Source organism: Somniosus microcephalus, chromosome 21 (assembly GCF_052327205.1).
Source record: "Somniosus microcephalus isolate GS21.2 chromosome 21, FLI_Smic_1.0, whole genome shotgun sequence".
NCBI lineage: Eukaryota > Metazoa > Chordata > Chondrichthyes > Squaliformes > Somniosidae > Somniosus > Somniosus microcephalus.
The window spans coordinates 40,933,738-40,952,424 of NC_141007.1; the positions used below are offsets into that span (position 1 = coordinate 40,933,738).

An 18,687-nucleotide genomic window follows, 5' to 3' on the forward strand; every position below is an offset into this window, starting at 1 on the left:
TTAGCAACAGACCCTGACTGTTGAAAGAAAAGCCACGAGAAGAAAAAAAAACCTAAAACGGCTCCCGATTTTTGCCGGTGGCTCGAGCTTGCCGGACATTTAGCCTCCGGATAACACAAAAAGTTTCCTGTATTTGACAATGTACGTGTGGTGTTTTGCTACTTTTTGGTGAATCCAGTACAATTTCCTAAAGTGATGGAGGTAGAATCAAGATTAAACTCTCAATATAATTGTTTATAGACCAACAATCTGCTTGGTGGATACCAGTCTGTTACTGTGCAGAACAGTCACTAAACATGGCAAGAAAAAGTTGGCCAATACCATTTTAACAACCTTGCCTTTTCTATGGTGACTTAGTCTAATCTGATGTTACTTTTTTTTGACCAATTTGATTTGAACTTGCATTGGAATTGGTCTTAGTCAATATAATAAACATTTAGGCATTTATATAAAAAGCAACACTGATTCCTTAGGCCTAATAATTACAATTGGAGCTGTTTACACATGGTCCAACAACAAACCTGCATATGGAGAGTGGCTAGCTGTTTTTCAAGGTTCTTCTTTGCTTCTTCCTCTTCCTCTTGCTGTTCTAGGAGATTGTTCTTATCTTCTTCCAGCTGTCGAATGCGACTGCTGAGATTCAATTTCTGCCGTGTCTCCTCCTGAAGCAGTTCCTATTAACAGGTAAAATATTTGACAAAGACAATATATATTTATATAGATATTTAAATCTCTCATTGCTAAATTAAAGAGTGAGATTTTGTTGGTGATTAGTAAAATACATCAAGGACAAAATGCTGCACGCCATTGATCATTGTAAAAAAAAACTTCAAGTTGTGGCAGGTTAAATGGTCTAACTTGGTTAACTTAAAAATTTCAATGAAATTCAAATACTCTTTCCTTCCATAGCATCTCTCTTTCTCTTCCCCTCCCCGCCCCCGCCAATTTGCAAAGCTCTAATTTTTTGAAGATAGAAGTAGACCTTCCCAGGCTGCAATAATCAGCTTTAATAGGAGCAAAAACAGATGAAGTATATTTCAACAGTGGGACAAGCCCTGCCATTTTATCCCTCAACCCACAGTTGGCTAAGATACAATTACTCACCAATAAAATGCAAAGCTTTATTTTATCCACAGGGTATGCACTCAAATACTGACATTTGTATTTGGACTTCCGTGATTGGGTGTGTTTTAATGAAGAAGCCACTCTTTTGGCAAGGAAAGGGAAACATTCTAAGATTCCTATTTAGTTCAAGCACTCCTCCCCTCAGACATTATTGATACCCTATATGAAGTGATGCATTTCTCCCCATCCCAAGGAGAATTAATTGAACTGTTGGTTAAAGATATGGATATTTTTGTTAAAAGACTTCACATTTAATGGCGATAGTTCACATACCTGTGTATCTTGGAGTGCAGATTCCAAATTGGCAGTATCTTTCGTTAGTTTAATTGCTTTTTTCTCCGCTTCCTCGAGAAGCCCAGAGGCATTGTCCAATTCATTCTAAGAATGGACAGGGTTAAATTCACACTGTGTACCTCTTTGCAAAACAAATCATCAGATCTTGCAGTTTTTCCATATTTGACAAGCAAATCTACTTGACCCCAATCTTAATTCTATATCTCAAATAATGCTAAAAGCTTTTCAGTGCCAGATCATGGCCAATAGGTGCATATTCTATTCTACTGCCACCTTGATTTTGAATATTCCGTCAGATAATAGGAAATTACATTTTATAAAAATTCTAAAAAGGTAATTGCAATTTCTTTAGTATCTTCCAAAAATGGTCAAGATTGTCAGAAGCTAACTAAATCTGGAATCAATTAGATTTAATCATCAATATACAAAAACCGGTTCTTGAGAATAGCCAAGGTGGCATTTGCAAATGACCTCCCATCTATCATATATGCCCATTTTCAGTGAGTGTTTGAAGAGTAAATTTATATGCCACGGCATCAAAGACAAAAAAGTTTGTTTCTCAATTTGATGCAAAACTGCTAACTGAAAAATCAGCAGATACAGTAATTAATGTTCACTTCCCCAAGTAAAAATAATTTTTTTTTTAAAAAGTCGACATTCAAACCCACTCAATTAAATGTACACCAACTACAGAAGCAGTTCTAGATAAAGAACCAGAGTCCAACATGTTCCAAAGTACAGATAATGGTCTATTTATTGTGGTTCAACTAGTGCAAATTTTAATATTCACATGGGACAGCCAACAAAAAAGTGTTAAATTGTGTCTTACCTGAAGCTTGTGAGTTTTATCAAAGAGCTCAGATTTTGCCTTTTCACTTTCTGTATACTTGACCTGGAGCTCCTGTACATGAGATTCAAGCTTCTTCCTTTTATGTTCAGACTCAGCTTTTGTGTGCTGCAAACTCTTCACCTCACTGGCCAACTCTTTGTTATCATTTTCTAAGCTCTGCTTGCTCTTCTCCAAGTTGGCTTTATGCTGTTTATAAAGTGGAAACAGAAGAATTGATATAAAAGGTCATATTTAACTACAAGTGTGAACTTGCACCCAAGTTTAAGTGTGCACCAGAACTATTAATGGCTAGGGTAAAATAATGCAACTCATTGCAGGCGAGAACAAAAGGTTTATTCAAGAAATAATAATTCTGGGCACCTCCTGAAACCATTTTGCACTATATTTTGTGTCATACTTGCTCTCAGCCCAAATTTTCTTAAAGTCTTGGCAACTATCGTTGTGTTAGCAACTAGTCAATGATATGGAAAATATTTTGTAAATTTGCCCATCATCTCTTTCCCCATCTCCCAACATTTGCCAATTTAAAATCGAAGCCAAATGTTTTGTTGCATGCATGGATTGTGTAAAAAGCATCTCGGTCTTAAATGGGCCAAGTGGTGTGTTTCTGTGCTGCAGCATTCTATGATTCAACTTCAAAATTAACTTTTTTGAAAGTGAGGACGTCTCATGATACTGACTCTCTTGGCTTGTTCAAGTTGTTCGGAGACCTCCTCCAGGGCAGTGCCATGTCTCTGGCGGATATCCTGGATTTGAGCTTCATGGGCCTTGGTCTCTTCTTCAATGGCCTTCTTCAGCTCAGCTACCTCCTGCTCACGTTTGGTCCTGTAATTAATTTCAAGTAGGAGGGCATTTAGCGTGTATTTGTTTTCCAAAAATATGGACTCACTTTACTCAAGTTATCAATTTGAAAGCACATTTCTATCAACCTATCAAAACCTTTAAAGGTACTAGCATGATGTGGCACTGAGCACACAGAACAGGAAGGTTCCAGGGTTGGAGGTGTATGTGCATGGACAGATCAGGCTTAGCTGTGATAATCCACAGTCATTACACCTGCCGATTTCCAATGTCCAGAATTAAAGCAGAACATAGTGGTTAGCACTGTTGCCTCACAGCACCAGGGACCCGGGTTCGAATCCGGCCTCGGGTGACTGTCTGTGTGGAGTTTGCACATTCTCCGTGTTTGCGTGGGTTTTCTCCGGGTGCTCCGGTTTCCTCCCACAGTCCAAAGATGTGCGGGTTAGGTTGATTGGCTATGATAAATTGACCCTTAGTGTTAGGGGGATTAAATACATGGGGTTACGGGGATAGGGTGGGATATGCGTTGGTGTAGGGTTTACGGGGATCGGGTGGGATATGTGTCGGTGCAGGCTCGATGGGCCGAAATGGCCTCTATCTGCACTGTGGGGTTTCTGTGATTTCTGTGATCTGTGAAATAGCCAGCTGCATGAGATACCTGAAAAAGAGGCCAGTCCCCATGGAATCATATTCCAGTGCAAGACCTCACATTCAAAACAGGAGGAACAAATGGTGGAAAATAGTCAAAATAAAAAAGAAACTTGCTCGATTACATATCATGGGATCATCTATGAAATGTTAATCTAGAACAGCTTTTAAGCTGCATTCTGCTGATAATTCACTCCAATGTGTTTTTTTTGGGGCAACAAGATGAGAGATTAACACTCATTACAGGTAGACTATCCTTTATCCGAAATCCTCGGGACCAGCGGAGTTTCGGATAAAGGAGAATTTCGGATTTCGGAAGGTGGGTCGGCGGGGGTCCGGGCGGGGGGGGTCGTGCGCACGACTTACGCTGACGCTCAGCGTAAGTCAGTCGGGGTCGGCGGGGGGGGGGGTCGGCGGTTGTCGGGGCTGGCGGGGTCGGCGGTTGTCTGGGCCGGCGGGGTCCGTGGGGGGGTCGGCGGTTGTCGGGGCCGGCGGGGTCCGCGGGGGGGGGGGGGGGGGGGGGGGCGGTCGGCGGTTGTCGGGGTCGGCGGTTGTCGGGACCGGCGGGGTCCGCGGGGGGGTCGGCGGTTGTCGGGGCCGGCGGGGGGTTCGTGCGCACGACTTACCCTTTATCCGAACTTCCGAAACCGGAACCCTCTAAAAACCGAAGGTTTTTTCGTTCGTACGCACGACTTACGCTGAACGAAAAAACCTTCGGTTTTTAGAGGGTTTCGGTTTTCGGAAGTCCGGATAAAGGGTAGTCTACCTGTACTTGTAAAATGTTTTCTGTAGATTAAGTTAAACAATTTATGATTTTATGCAAAAGGGTACATTAAGTCCTTGCCTGCCACCAGTGCAGATTGCCTGCAGTTTTCCAAAATGCACTGGTATTCAGTCAGAAACATTGCCATGGGGTCAGTACTCAAAAAAAATCTATCCTCATGTACTCCGCGAGTGGATGCTATCGGAATCAAAGCAAAAAAAACAAACTTAGCTACAGCATTTTCAGTTCGAATATGTCAAGATCCTTCTGTACAGAAGATGCTTCGGTAACTTGTTCAATTCCGGCACCATTCTGTAAATTTAGTCAGGAGTTTTTATAATTTGTTTAAATTTCAGATTTTTCTTTCTGCAGTGAGTAAATTATTGAACAGTTGTGGTGCATCCCAAGTGGAAATCTTTTCCAGTGCAGCATACAGGTTACATTGGTTTACTAAATTAGAGTTATTTTACATGCATTTCATTCACAAAATCCCATTCAAGTCTAAACTATTGTTTAAGATACCAGCTGGTCAGAGCGGTGTGTAAAGCAGTCTGTTCAAAGTTCAGTACGTTTTGTTTTAAACTGATGCAATTAAAACAAGTCAGATAGCAAAATGCGTTATATTACAAAACTTCATATCAATCTAAATTTGTATAACCAAGCAAGTCGCAAGTTATCTACTTTTTCCAAACAACCACCTATATTTATTTTTCTCCAGTTCAATAGCTGGCTTCACCTTAGTTCCTGTTGGGCTGCTGTGGTATCCAAAGTATCCTCCAGTTCAGTCTTCAAAGCTTCCAGCTCTTCACTCAGGTCTCTCTTCTGCTTGTCAGCTTTGTTGCGGGCACCCTTCTCAGATTCCAGATCTTCCTGCAGCTCAGAAATCTGGACCTGCAGCTCCCGGATCAGTTTGAGAGCATTATTCTTCTGAGCAGCTTCATCATCCCCTCTGAAAGTTAAACCACAGATTCAAGAATACAGCATACATTTGTGAACTCATTATTAGGGATGACTAGAGAGTTCATGCAGGTAGACATTTTAGGCCAAGTTCAAGTACTAATCTATATGTGAGCCACCATTTCAAACAGAATTGAAAACATTGTAGTGTAGATTTGATGTTCACAGAGCAGAGGATCATAGTTTACAACCAATGATTCATGGTACAGAATTATGTAGATTATTCTGGCAAGGTTCAGGAAAAAAGGTCAATATGGAAACAGCTTTATGAAAGATTAGTAAATTCATAATCATAAAATAGTTTGCACAGACATTTCAGTAGCAATATTCGGTTTCCTCTCAAGTGCAGAAATGAATATAATTAATTCTCTAAACTGGCAAACGTGGCTATTGCTTAGAGATTTTTTGCATTAATGCTACACATATTGAAGGAAAGTGTTCACTGAGGTTGCAAATTCAATGTTGTAAAGCTCAAAGATTTCTATTTTATTACAATCCACAGAATTACAGATTTACATTAAATTGTTTAATAACCATGCTCAGCATGTTAATGGGGAAGGAAGCCAAACACTACAAACCATAAAAACAATCTTCCAGAACACTACTTTCTGCAGTTTCCTTTTTATGGGGCTTCCCAAAATTAATATAAACTCTAACACACCCCTTGACGAGTGTTTCTTTTTGCCTGCTTGGCTATTTAAGCCAGGTAGAGGGGAGCTGCTAGAATATCTAAATATATGAATCAGCTGTACATTGTTTTCCCCAAGTGAATGGAACTACATACCAGCTTCTCAAATTCAAGGTTTATACACTGCACCAAAACATCATGTGCACATCACTTGTTTTAATCGAGTAATCTTTGGCATAGCACCTTTTCTATTTAGCTACACTAAACCTTTTAGAGCAGCTTCTTAAAATGAACTGAAATAGATCTACATCCTCTCTCGACAGAGCACTATATACCCACCAGACAGACTAGAAGTGCGCACACTTCGGGATGGTATGACAATTCACAAAAGCCACTACATAACACTGCTGCTCAACTATTTAATCCACAAGATTTCCTGGACAATGGCCTGAAGCCAGTGCACATTACTGTAAAGGGAAAAGTTATATTGCTGCACTAATCGGATGGGAAAACTGGGATTTTAAAAATTGCCCTACTTTTCCCTTGGAATTCTTCTACCGCTGCCTCCTTCTAGAACATTGCTTCTTTCAACTGAGTGATCAATACGCCACTCACGAACTTCAGAGGTGCTGGTCATTAATTAGCCAAGTGTAAAAATTTGTGGGATGGGATTAAAAACATAGAAACACAGAAGATAGGAGGAGTAGGCCATTTGGCCCCTCGAGCCTGCTCCGCCATTCAATGCGATCACGGCTGATCATCCAAATTCAGTACCTTGTCCCCGCTTTCTTCCCATACCCCTTGATCCCTTTAGCCTTAAGAAATATATCCAACTCCTTTGTGAATATATTTAATGAATTGGCCTCTACTGCCTTCTGTGGTAGAGAATTCCACAGGCTCACCACTCTGGGTGAAGAAATTCCTCCTCATTTCTGTCCTAAATGGCTTACCCCTTATCCTCAGACTGTGACCCCTGGTTCTGGACTCCCCGGCCATCAGGAACATCCTTCCTGCATCTAGTCTGTCCAGTCCTGTCAGAATTTTAAGTTTCAATGAGATCCCCTCATTCTTCTAAACTCCAGCGAGTACAAGCCCAATTGACCCAATCTCTCATACGTCATTGCTACCATCCCAGGTATCAGCCTGGTGAATCTTTGCTGAACTCCTTCCATGGCAAGAACATCCTTCCTCAGATAAGGCAACCAAAACTGCACACAGTACTCAAGATGTGGTCTCACCAAGGCCCTGTACAACTGCAGCAAGACATCCTTGTTCCTGTACTCAAACCCTCTCATTTGCCTTCTTAACCACCTGCATGTTTACCTTCAGCGACTGGTGCACAAGGACACCCAGGTCTCGTTGCACTTCCCCTTCTCCCAATCTATTGCCATTCCGATAATAATCTGCCTTCCTGTTTTTGACACCAAAGTGGACAACCTCACATTTATCCACATTATATTGCATCTGCCATGCTTCTGCCCAATCACCCAACTTGTCCAAATCATCCTGGAGTTGCTCGGCATCCTCCTCTCAGCACACATGCCCACCCAGCTATGTGTCATCTGCAAACTTGGAGATATTACATCTAGTTCCCTTGTCTAGATCATTAATATATATTGTGAATAGCTGGGGTCCAAGGACCGATCCCTGCGGTACCCCACTAGTCACTGCCTGCCTCTCAGAAAAAGACCAGTTTATTCCAACTCTGCTTTCTGTCTGCCAACCAGTTCTCTATCCAAGTCAATACCTTGCCCCCAATCCCATGTGCCTTAACTTGACATGCTAATCTCTTATGCGGGACCTTATTGAAAGCCTTCTGAAAGTCCAAATACACCACATTCACTGGTTCTCCCTTATCTATTTTACCAGTTACATCCTCAAAAAATTCCAGTAGATTAGTCAAGCATGATTTACCTTTTGGAAATCCATGTTGACTTTGTCCGATCCGGTCACTGTTTTCCAAGTGCTCTATTACATCTTTTATAATGACTAGCATTTTCCCCACTACCGATGTCAGGCTTACCAGTCTATAATTCCTCGTTTTCTCTCTACCACCTTTTTTGAATAGTGGGGTAACATTAGCTACCCTCCAATCCATGAGTACTGTTCCAGATTCCATCGAATGTTGGATGATGATCAGCAATGCATCTACTATTTCTAGGGCCACTTCCTTAAGTACCCTAGATTATCAGGCCCTGGCGATTTAATCGGCCTTCAATCCAGTCAATTTCTCCAACACCATTTCCCTACAAATACAGATTTCTCTCAGTTCCTCCCTTTCATCAGACCCTATGTTCCCTGACATCTAGGAGGTTATTTGTGTCCTCCTTTGTGAAGACATAACCAAAATATATATTTAATTGGTCTGCCATTTCTTTGTTCCCCATTATAAATTCCCCTGATTCTGACTGCAAGGGACCTATGCTTGACTTCAATCTTTTTCTCTTCACATATCTATAAAAGCTTTGAGTCAGTTTTTATGTTCTCTGCAAGCTTACTCGCATTCTATTTTCCTCTTCTTAATTAATCCCTTTGTTGAATCCTAAACTGCTCCCAATCCTCAGGTTTACTGCTTTTTCTGACCAATTTATATGTCCTCTCCTTGGATCTTATGCTATCCCTAATGTCCCTTGTTAGCCACGGTTGAGTCACCTTTTTTGTTTTTTTTTATGCCAAACTGGAATGAACAAATTCTGTAGTTCATCCATGCGGTCTTTGAATGTTTGCCATTGCCTATCCACGGTCAACCCTTTGAGTGACATTCCCCAATCAATCCTACCCAACTTGCGCCTCATACCATCGTAGTTTCTTTTATTTAAATTCAGGACCCTAGTCTCAGAGTCAACTACTTCACTCTCCATCTTAATGAAGAATTCTATCATATTATGATCACTCCAACCCAAGGGGCCTCCTACAACAAGATTGCTAATTAATCCTGTCTCATTACATAATACCCAGTCTAAGATGGCCTGATCTCTGGTTGGTTCTTCGACATATTGGTTCAGGAAACCATCCCGTAAACACTCCAGGAATTCCTCCTCCACAGTATTATTACTAATTTGGTTAGCCCAATCTGTACGTAGATTAAAGTCACCCATGATGACTGCTGTGCCCTTATTGCACGCTTCTCTAATTTCCCTTTTAATGCCATCCCCAACCTCCGCATTACTGTTTGGGTGTCTATATACCACTCCCAATAACGTTTTCTGCCCCTTGGTATTTCTCAGTTCTACCCACACAGATTCTACATCATCAGAGCTAATATCCTTCCTTACAATTGTGTTAATCCCTTCTTTAACCGTATTGATCCGGTCAGTTTCTCTTGCACGCTTTACTTTTCTCCCCCCCCCCCCCCCCCAAATAGCAAAGTCCTTCAATTGTGGCTTCACCAGTTCCTGAATTGTCCCCTCAGTGAAGAGAGAATGGCAGAGCAGGCTCGAGGGGCCAAATGACCTACTCCTGCTCCTACGTCTCATGTTCTTATGAGACACAAATTGGCAGAGTTTAAATCCAAACCACAACTATCATTCAAACTCAGACATTTGGTGTGGAGTTCAACAGGCCACTTTGCATCTATAGATTAGATCCTCATGTGTGGTTCAAAAAAAGCCAGCATTTAAAAACACTGCAATGGAAAGGTGAGAAAGATGCCCAACTGTGCCCGTGAAGCTTAGAATGTTAAAAACCTCTGAGGGGTCACTAACATATTTTTCAAATGTGAAATGAACTCGTCAGTGAGAGATGGACTTTTAAGTCTCAGACCTGGCAAGGGCAGCCTGCAGCTCCTCCTCTTTCTTTGCCAGTTGAATCTTCAGTTCCTCGATCTGCTGCTGTAGCTCAGCAATTTGATCTTGTAGATCAGTAGTTTCACCATCCAGCTTCCTCTTCGATTTTTCCAGTTCTTGTCGGGTTTTCTCCTCCTTCTTCAAACGTTCTGCACAAAACAACAACGTGAGCGGCTAGAAAGGACATCCTTAAAATATTTCATTCTATATTCCCACGTAATTATCAATTTTAACAACTGCACTGGTGAGAATGTAAACTACAATTTTGCTCCAATCCTCTGACAACTATATCATACACAAACTAAAAATGAAATCCATTTAAGGTGTACAACTCAAGCTTTCAGAATATCAAGCTGCTCCAATCTGGGGGAGAAAATAGATTTGAAATAAGTTGTCAGAATTCTCACTACTGACTTATCCGGCAACCCCTGCTGGAAGGTGGTGCGTGCGGCTACGTGCATTAGGACAAGAAAAGTTTTGACAATGATATCCCCAGTCAAACATTCACAAAGAGATGGCCACTTGCACAAAGCAAAAGGTAGACTGCTGAAACCATATCCCAGGCATAATTCAGCAACTATATAACAGGAAGGGAATACAAGGGAGAAAATCTTAAAGAAACCTTGTAGTAACCATCACCAAAGAATCAAAGAGTTAGTCGATATTCCAGCATGACAACTAAACAGGGTAAAGCTCAAGCTAATGAACTTGATAAAGCATAATAAAGCAGAGTGCATAAAATGGGTACTGTATGAAGCAAAAAGTTCACAGCAACAAAAGGCCATTACACCCTGCAAGCCAACTCCACCCAGATCCCATGCATGATTCATTCAACATAGACTTTCCTCTCTTTCTCCCCCACCCACCCCCGGCCATTAAAACCATCGATTGCCTATTTTGCGGAAACAGAACATTCTGGAATCAGTTCTGGCAAGTCACACTTGAAATATTAACATCTTTCTATTTTGGTTGGTTAGCTTGGTTGCATTTTCGTTTTTTATTTCTGATTTTTCAAGAGTCAACGTTCACATTTAAACACCACAAAGTGCATCTACTTCAGGCCCAACACCTCTTCAGGATGAATTATTCAAGTGCATCATAGTTATACCTACTAAAGTTCGTTCATTGTGTCATTTTGATTCTTTGGGCCCCATATCAGGACAGACTTTGCACCGCGGCCTCCTCACCTTCCAAATCCGTAATCATCATTTCCTGCTTGTTCTTGATTTTACTCAAGTTCTTTGCCTTTTCCTCCTCCTCTGCCAATTGGGAGGTAAACTCAGAAATCCGGTCTTCAAACAATTTTTTCTCCTATTTAAAAAAAAAAAACAGTATTTTGAATGAAGCCAGTATTTAATTCTAGAATTGACTTCCAGCTGCTTTCCCAATACCTTCAAATTCCAAACTATTCAAATGAAAATAGGAAAAACTACTCAAGTCAATTATCTATAATCCAAGTCAGAATTGAATAATTAAAGTAGTAACTTTAATGAGATCCCCGGTGGAGTATGTTAAAGTACTTGAATCCCATTAAGAAGAATTGTGTTCTAAAGGTCTCAACTGCACCTCATCTTTACAACCACCCTTTACGAAACATTTTTCATTGGTCCTCAGAGTTGCTGAGGAATGCTCAGTGGAAAAACACTTTTTTTTTGAGAGAAAAAAAGCGATAAACCAAAGGATGAATATTGAAAGTGAAAGACATTAAATGTGATGTCCTGAATGAGATCTGGAATATAGTCATTATTAAGTACTACAGTTCAACTCCCAGAACAGTTGTTCAATAATTTTTTTTTTTTTTTTTTTAAATAAAAAAGTGTTACTACAGGTAGACTACCCTTTATTCGGACTTCCGAAAACCGAAACCCTCTAAAAACCGAAGGTTTTTTCGGTCAGCGTAAGTCGCGCACACGACCCCCCGCCGGCGCCGACCCCCGCCCCCCCGACTTACGCTGAGCGTCAGCGTAAGTCGTGCGCACGACCCCCGCCGGCCCCGACCCCCGGTGGGGGTCGGGGCCGGCGGCGCGGGGGGGGGGGGGGTCGCGCGCACGACTTACGCTGCGCATCAGCGCAAGTCGTGCGCACGACCCCCCCTTCCGAAATCCGAAATTCTCCGAAAACCGAAACACGGCTGGTCCCGAGGTTTTCGGATAAAGGATAGTCTACCTGTATTATCAATAAAAATGCACATGGCATAAAGGTCTTTGACTTGAAGTGATAGAAGTTGCTACAATTTTCAAAAAACACCATTTTGCAATTCTAAATCAAATACTGCAACTCACTTTGGCCAATTTTGAATTCTGGTCCTCCAGCAGCAAGACGTCCTCTTCAACTTTCTTAATTTTAGCCTCTGCCGTTACTTTCTCAAGTTGAAGCTTCTGTCGAGCTCCTTCTTCTTCATCAAGCTGCTCTTCTAGATCCTGGTATGATGCAAAAAATATTAGCCAATTAATGATTTCAGGTTTGTGCCCATCTCAATGGAGTTAGATGTCTATTGGTAAACCAACCTTGATCATGCTCAGTGTACCATGCTGGTAAATACACTGCTAGTATAGGATTCAGAGTATAAAGTCTTTACAATACTCAATATTTCTCTAGACTTCGATGTTTGGGAATTTTTCTAAAGAGGTACATTCATGAAGAATTTTGTCATTATAAACCATTTATAATAGATTGGAGAGGCAGGATTGGGGGAAGAAAGAGAACAAGATGGTGGAAAGAGAATAAGGCGGGGAAAAGAGATGACAACCTTGTAATCATGCAAGATACATTATTCTCCATTTGATCTTTTGGATAGTATTAATCCAATTTTGAAAACCCAGTGTGAATAAAATATATTTTCTGTAACTTTCCCCTCATAGCTTAAAAACATGGTTAAGAGTTACACATCACCAATGGCCAAATTTGCTAATTTAGTGCCAAAAATTGGAGGCGTCTGTGTTGGATTGAAATGACCCAATCTCATTGCACATTAGGAGCTTTGCAGACAAAAAGGGGAGCCTTTCATCTCAGTGTAGTTTGGGTACAAACCTTGATTCCAGCAGTGAAATTGCAGTCACATTGCCATCTTATTTAAATGATTATCAAAATGTAGAGTTCACCAAATACACAGCAATATGCATGCACCTGAATGTGTTGTTGCATTTTCTTCTTTTCATTCTGCATCTGCTGGTTTCTTTCTTCTTCTTCCTCCACTCTTGCTTCCAAATCATGCAAGATTTCCTCCAGTTCTTGCTTTTTATTAGCCAGGCGTGCTCGCATTTCCTCAGCTTCTGCAAAGAGCTCAGTCTCGGCCTGCAGCTGTTCAGCCAGAATATTCTTCTCTTCAATTGTCTACATAGAGCATTTGTCACATTTAGTTACCTTTACATTGAGTTACAAGTTATATTTATAAAACACTTGCTTAGTCATAAAATAGGCTACTCAAATGAAAAATATACACCCTACGTTGGATTTTTTGCCCAAGTAATTCAGCTGTGAAAATCAAAGCATAGCTGCAGGCAACATTTAAAATAACACGCTGTTCTTAGTTTTATCCTTAATCAGAATTCATTATTAATGGGAACAAAAGTCCCACAAAACATTTAAGCAGCTTCATATTGCACGAGTTGGGGCAATGCAAATAGTAGCTTTTCTAAATTCAAGCAGAAGGAAAGTGATCAAATACATATTTGGTGGGAAGGAATAGAAGATTCTCTTTTCCTCTTTGACCATTAATTTACACGTTTCACGTTCTTCACCACCCCACCCCCCTCCCACACACACTCAGTGCAATTATTCCCTCAGTCTCATTAGGTTTTATGGTGGACGATATAGCATGGAAGTCACATCGTTAGGAACTGCTCCAACCAAAAAGATTCCAATGCTAGGACTGGCCACCTCAGTTGGCCAAATGGCAGTGGCTCTCCGATGGAAGCAGGGATATGGGTAATCATTTAATCATCAAGCACATTTTGGTGGTGAGCTGGATTCCAGAGCCAAGAAGCACCATATAAAGGCGCCAGGGACCCGGGTTCGAATCCGGCCTCGGGTGACTGTGTGGAGTTTGCACATTCTCCCTGTGTTTGCATGGGTTTCCTCCGGGTGCTCCGGTTTCCTCCCACAGTCCAAAGATGTGCGGGTTAGGTTGATTGGCTATGATAAATTGACCCTTAGTGTTAGGGGGATTAAATACGTGGGGTTACGGGGATAGGGTGGGATATCTGTCGGTGCAGGCTTGATGGGCCGAAATGGCCTCTATCTGCACTGTGGGGTTTCTGTGATAATGGCTGTTACTGAAAAAAATGTACGTCAAATATTTACGTCATTTGCAAACATTAGCCTTGAAAAGGCACAGATCAGGTACACAGTTGTCAAGACTCTACAAACCTGCTGATGCTTCCTCTCCATCGCTGTAAGGTCCGCCTCCACCTTTACATGCTTCTCTTTCACCTTTGTCAACTCATCCTCTTTGGACAGCAATTCCTCCTCCTGGCGAGTCACCTGTAGCAGCGGTTTAACCTAAAAAGCAAAGAAAGAAAGTAAAACATGGTAAATGAAGATGGCTTACTTCACTGAATGGTACAGCAGAGTGGCCATTCGGCCCATCAAGGCGGCATGCATTTAGATTTCATATAGTGCTATAGGTTCATTGTCAACATCCTTTTATTTACAAAAAAGTCAGCATTTAAACCAAAAAACTATCAGAGTTATCCAGAATGGATCAGAGGATGGAAGTCATAAAATACAATATTTTAATTTAAAAAATTTTTTTTTATTTTTTTTTAAAAATTTTTTGTAATCTAGCAAACATGCCAACATCTGCAAGTTTGAGCAATCTTATTGAAAAATGTCCTAACTGTCTCAGTTTTGGTCCTTTTTTGTGGAAGCGCGATGGGAAGGAGACAGACGAACCTTAGTGAAGAGTCGCCACCACTGCCAGTTTCGGAGCTTTAGGTAAGCTGCACAATTCCTCTGCAGAACCTTCAGTGCACTCAACTGCTGTTGTTTTCTTGAAAATGCTCTGTAAAACAATAAAGGAGGCATTCATTTAGAAATCATTAAGCTAATAAAAATGAGCTTTGATAGCAGATTATTTTGCCATTGGGTCTTAAAATTGTGACAATACACAGTTCTCCCAATGGGGGGTTAATTGCACCGAGCCCCACAGACAGAAAAGATTGCAGGCTCAATCTCTTGTCAGAGTTAGCAGGCCTCAGCTAGGGTTGGCATAGAGGATCTACAACAGGCCTCAGGCTCCTGGCTGGGAAAAGATTAAAAATCAGTCAGGCTGCATCTGAAAGGCACATGCAAGAAGAACTGGATCAGGATCATCTGTGATTCCCTCATGGTCAAAGAGTCTGCCAGTACTCACTAGTATCTAGCCCAAGTGAACATTCTTCATGTGTGAACTTAAGCGTAGTGCATACAACTGAACACCAGTATGGATCAGTGTCAGGAGAGGAGAATGAGAAGTAACAAAATATTAAAGTGCTCAAGTCAGTTCTTAAACCACGGAATTTAAATTTCCGAAAGAATAGCTGCTTCACGAGTCTGTGTGCATCAATAGGCCAAAATTTGCTGGAGTGGGGCATCTCACAGCGTGCCTTGCGAGTGGGATTATTTTCCTCACCCTTCAGCTTGAAAAATTTGTGCGCCGCAAATTGCTGGAAGTGCGGGTTGATAATGGCCCGTGAGTTCAATGGGGTCCTTGGTGAATAGTGGGACCAGTCTCTCTCTCTCTCCTTAATTTGAGAGAAAGAAACAGGAACGACTGAAGGGAATGGAATAACAAGTCAAATTAGATACAGAAAGAGAAATAGAGGGGGAAAAGGATTGGATTGAGAGAGAAAGAGAGACCAAAAGCAAAACACGTAAATGTAAAAGTTTAAAATTTTAAAAACCTCTAGACATAATTTACTACCTGCAGGAGTGAGATTCCACCATTTCAATTGTTCTTTTTCTGGGCCCCCAAGGTTGAGTGGCATTGCAGGAACATAAATCTGGTCATTAAAGGGGTCCTTACGTCATTAAATACCAGCCCTAATGTTCTGCGGTGAGATTAATGTGTGTTTACAGCACAAATTCAGCAATTCCTTCAAACTCTGGGGGTAGAGTGACGGCGAGCTCCAGTTTTTGTGAAGCTAATGGCAAATCATCCAACAGTTCACTGCCACAAATTGTTTTTATTTAAACTCACTAATAACTGTATGCATGGTGAACTCGCTTTTATTTTCCCAGCAAAATCTGGGCCAGTATCTTTGCAATGCACTTGCGCTGCCTTATGGAAAACAATGGCCATATTCCTGAAGTCCCAAATGGAAAGTTAGCATTTTAAAAAGGTGATTTTTTAATTATTTTTTATTTTATTTATTTAATATTTTTTTTAAAGACCTACTCTTTCCCCCCCACCAATAACACATTTCATACATAAATCACCCAAGGAAACCTGCAGAAACTGGTTTTATTACATTTCTAAATCAGTTTTCACAGTACATAAAACCTGTATCGCATTACTTGTGATGAAAACATTAGACATTTTGCACATCGACCAGTAGTTCAATTTAAGGGCAAGTTAATCCAAGCAAATCCAATCCAGATACAGATCAAGTTTCTCGCCCTCAGTTCATTCTGGTATTAAATCGTCCACCTGTTTTGGGGGGGGGGGGGGCATGCAAGCTATTTTTAGCAACAAACCTTACTCTGTGACCTGAAGTGAGCTTGTACACTTTTGTCTTGTAGCCAATACCATCAATCAACCATTAGTGGGCTAGACATGCTAATAGGTTATTCATCAGGGTAGGTGAGGAGATCATTTTACATCAGCAAGAGTTATGATGTTTAGGGTTTTCCCTTGGGGAGAGGACAAGATTGGTGCATAATAATCTAGCACGGTAAACAGATGTCGGTTTGCGTGATGACCAAATGAAAGTTACCCAATAGGTATTAAAAATGCTCCATTTTATTTTATTGGTTCCTCTAGAGTAGTTTAATATCAATTTATTAGTGTGTTTGGGATCTATTCATTGTGAAAAGGTGAATTTCTAGTAATGCTGATTTTAGTTGAGACAACTTTTATACCATTCTCTTCAAAGGGGAACAGATAGTAACTTTGGGCCGTATATTCCGATCCCTACGGGTGTGTACGGAAATGCCGGTTCCAGGGTATGCCAAGCGCATGCACTGAAAACCGGCATTTCCGATCGGTCAAGAATGCTCGACAAATTGGACGCCTGCCCTAGAGAAGGGCCTCCGCGGGAAGAAGAGTTCTGCTTTCTGGAGAACCGCCGCCCGCAGAAAACCCTTAAACTAAGGCCTGCTTTACTAGCATAAGATTTGAAAAAGGAAAAAAAAAAATTTCCCCACTCATTTATAAATACTAAGTTTATTTTTAGCCCTGTAAAAAAATTTTCAAAAAATTAAATGTTTAAAATTTAATTTATTGTATTTTCAACTAATTAGTGATTAAAAAAATGTATTTAATGTTTTAGTGTTTTTGGGGTGATCTCCATTCATATTTTTGACTGGTCTATCTGTCAAGTGTATGAAGGCAGATTCCCTTCTTTGATTGGCTCCCCATGGCCCACGTGATCCCAGGGACGCTTGCGAACTGCCTGCACCTCTGGGACACGTGGGCCCTGCGCACTTGGTGTTGGAGAGGTCCAGGATCAGAAGTGTCCAGACGTCGGGAGCCCCCAGGCAAGTTCGTAGATTTTCTTCCAGATCGGAGGCCTCCGCACGCGGGAAGCCTCCGAGCAGAAAATACGGCCCTTCATTTTTTTCTCTATTAAGAAAAATCATTTCAAAATGATCAAGTGTGCTGGACTTTAACAAAAATAATTTATAATGGAACATCAATAATTACCAAATGCCCAGTCAACCTACTGTTCAAAATTCTACTGGATTCCATCAGACAATTGCAAGGAAATTAGCTAGGTCAGCGTAGAACTTACTTCCTAGCCAGGTATCCACGGCAGACAGCTTGGAAGAGGATGATGATGTCAGTAATCTTCAGATCCCGTTCTTCCTCCAAGTGTGCCAGAACCCCAGCACGAAAGAAGATCTTACTCTGGCCAATACGGAATAAATTCGGGTCTAATTCCAAGGCATGGATCTGATTTCAGGGGAAGAGGAAAGATAGATAGATGAGGAAGAGGCAAATAAATATCCATATTCAGAAAAATTTCTGGACACATCTGTTCATGCCCAAATGTCTGGAAACACAGTTTTCAATAAATTAGTTGCCATAATAAAAAAATGAACTTAACATTAATAAATCTCTACTATTTAATTTATCAGCTTTTATTTAAAAAAAAACTGGAATACTAAAAACTGTAGACATCACTGTTGCAGTTTCTAATACATTGGTATTGAAGTTTAACAAATATACATTTGCACTAAAGCATACACAAACATGAAACAAACAGTCTCATATGTTTGAAATCCTACAAAATAAAGACAAAAATAATAAAAGTAAGTGTCTACCATTCGTTCACAGGCTTGCTTGCCATCCATGAAACCTTTAGGAATTGAATTGGGAGTCAGGATCTCATACCTAGGGGAGCGGGAAAAAAACACTAAATTACGATTCATTTACAAAATCACATTTAACTTCTAAATCAGGCCTTGGATCATCTTTTGATGCCTTCATATGAATGACCATTTCATACTTAACTCTACACCATTTTTAAAATTTCTTCACAGAAAGTTGGAATTTCCACATGCCATGCCCAGATTTGTAGAAACTTAGAAATTTTCAGGCTTACAATTTCATACATTGCTGCTTTAACCTGAACAGCTTTTGGTGCTTAATCAGAATAAATTTTGCATTCACAACTATAATTTATATATGTTGGCT

General features: G+C 40.8%; 1 protein-coding gene across 2 annotated transcripts in view; it reads right to left on the bottom strand.

The window, feature by feature from the left end:
* The window catches only part of LOC147102729 (myosin-10), a 179,376-nt gene that overhangs the window by 25,977 nt on the left and 134,712 nt on the right, over positions 1–18,687 (bottom strand). For both annotated transcript variants that reach the window (XM_085963478.1, XM_085963480.1), the window contains 13 exons: positions 18,315–18,384; positions 17,783–17,943; positions 14,745–14,853; positions 14,220–14,351; positions 12,978–13,184; positions 12,134–12,271; positions 11,039–11,162; positions 9,829–10,000; positions 5,218–5,430; positions 2,950–3,094; positions 2,249–2,455; positions 1,399–1,503; positions 522–674 (listed from right to left, as the gene is read on the bottom strand). In XM_085963478.1, coding sequence (XP_085819604.1) covers positions 522–674; positions 1,399–1,503; positions 2,249–2,455; positions 2,950–3,094; positions 5,218–5,430; positions 9,829–10,000; positions 11,039–11,162; positions 12,134–12,271; positions 12,978–13,184; positions 14,220–14,351; positions 14,745–14,853; positions 17,783–17,943; positions 18,315–18,384 — 1,936 coding nt within the window. The remainder of the gene's footprint in view (positions 1–521; positions 675–1,398; positions 1,504–2,248; positions 2,456–2,949; positions 3,095–5,217; positions 5,431–9,828; positions 10,001–11,038; positions 11,163–12,133; positions 12,272–12,977; positions 13,185–14,219; positions 14,352–14,744; positions 14,854–17,782; positions 17,944–18,314; positions 18,385–18,687) is intronic.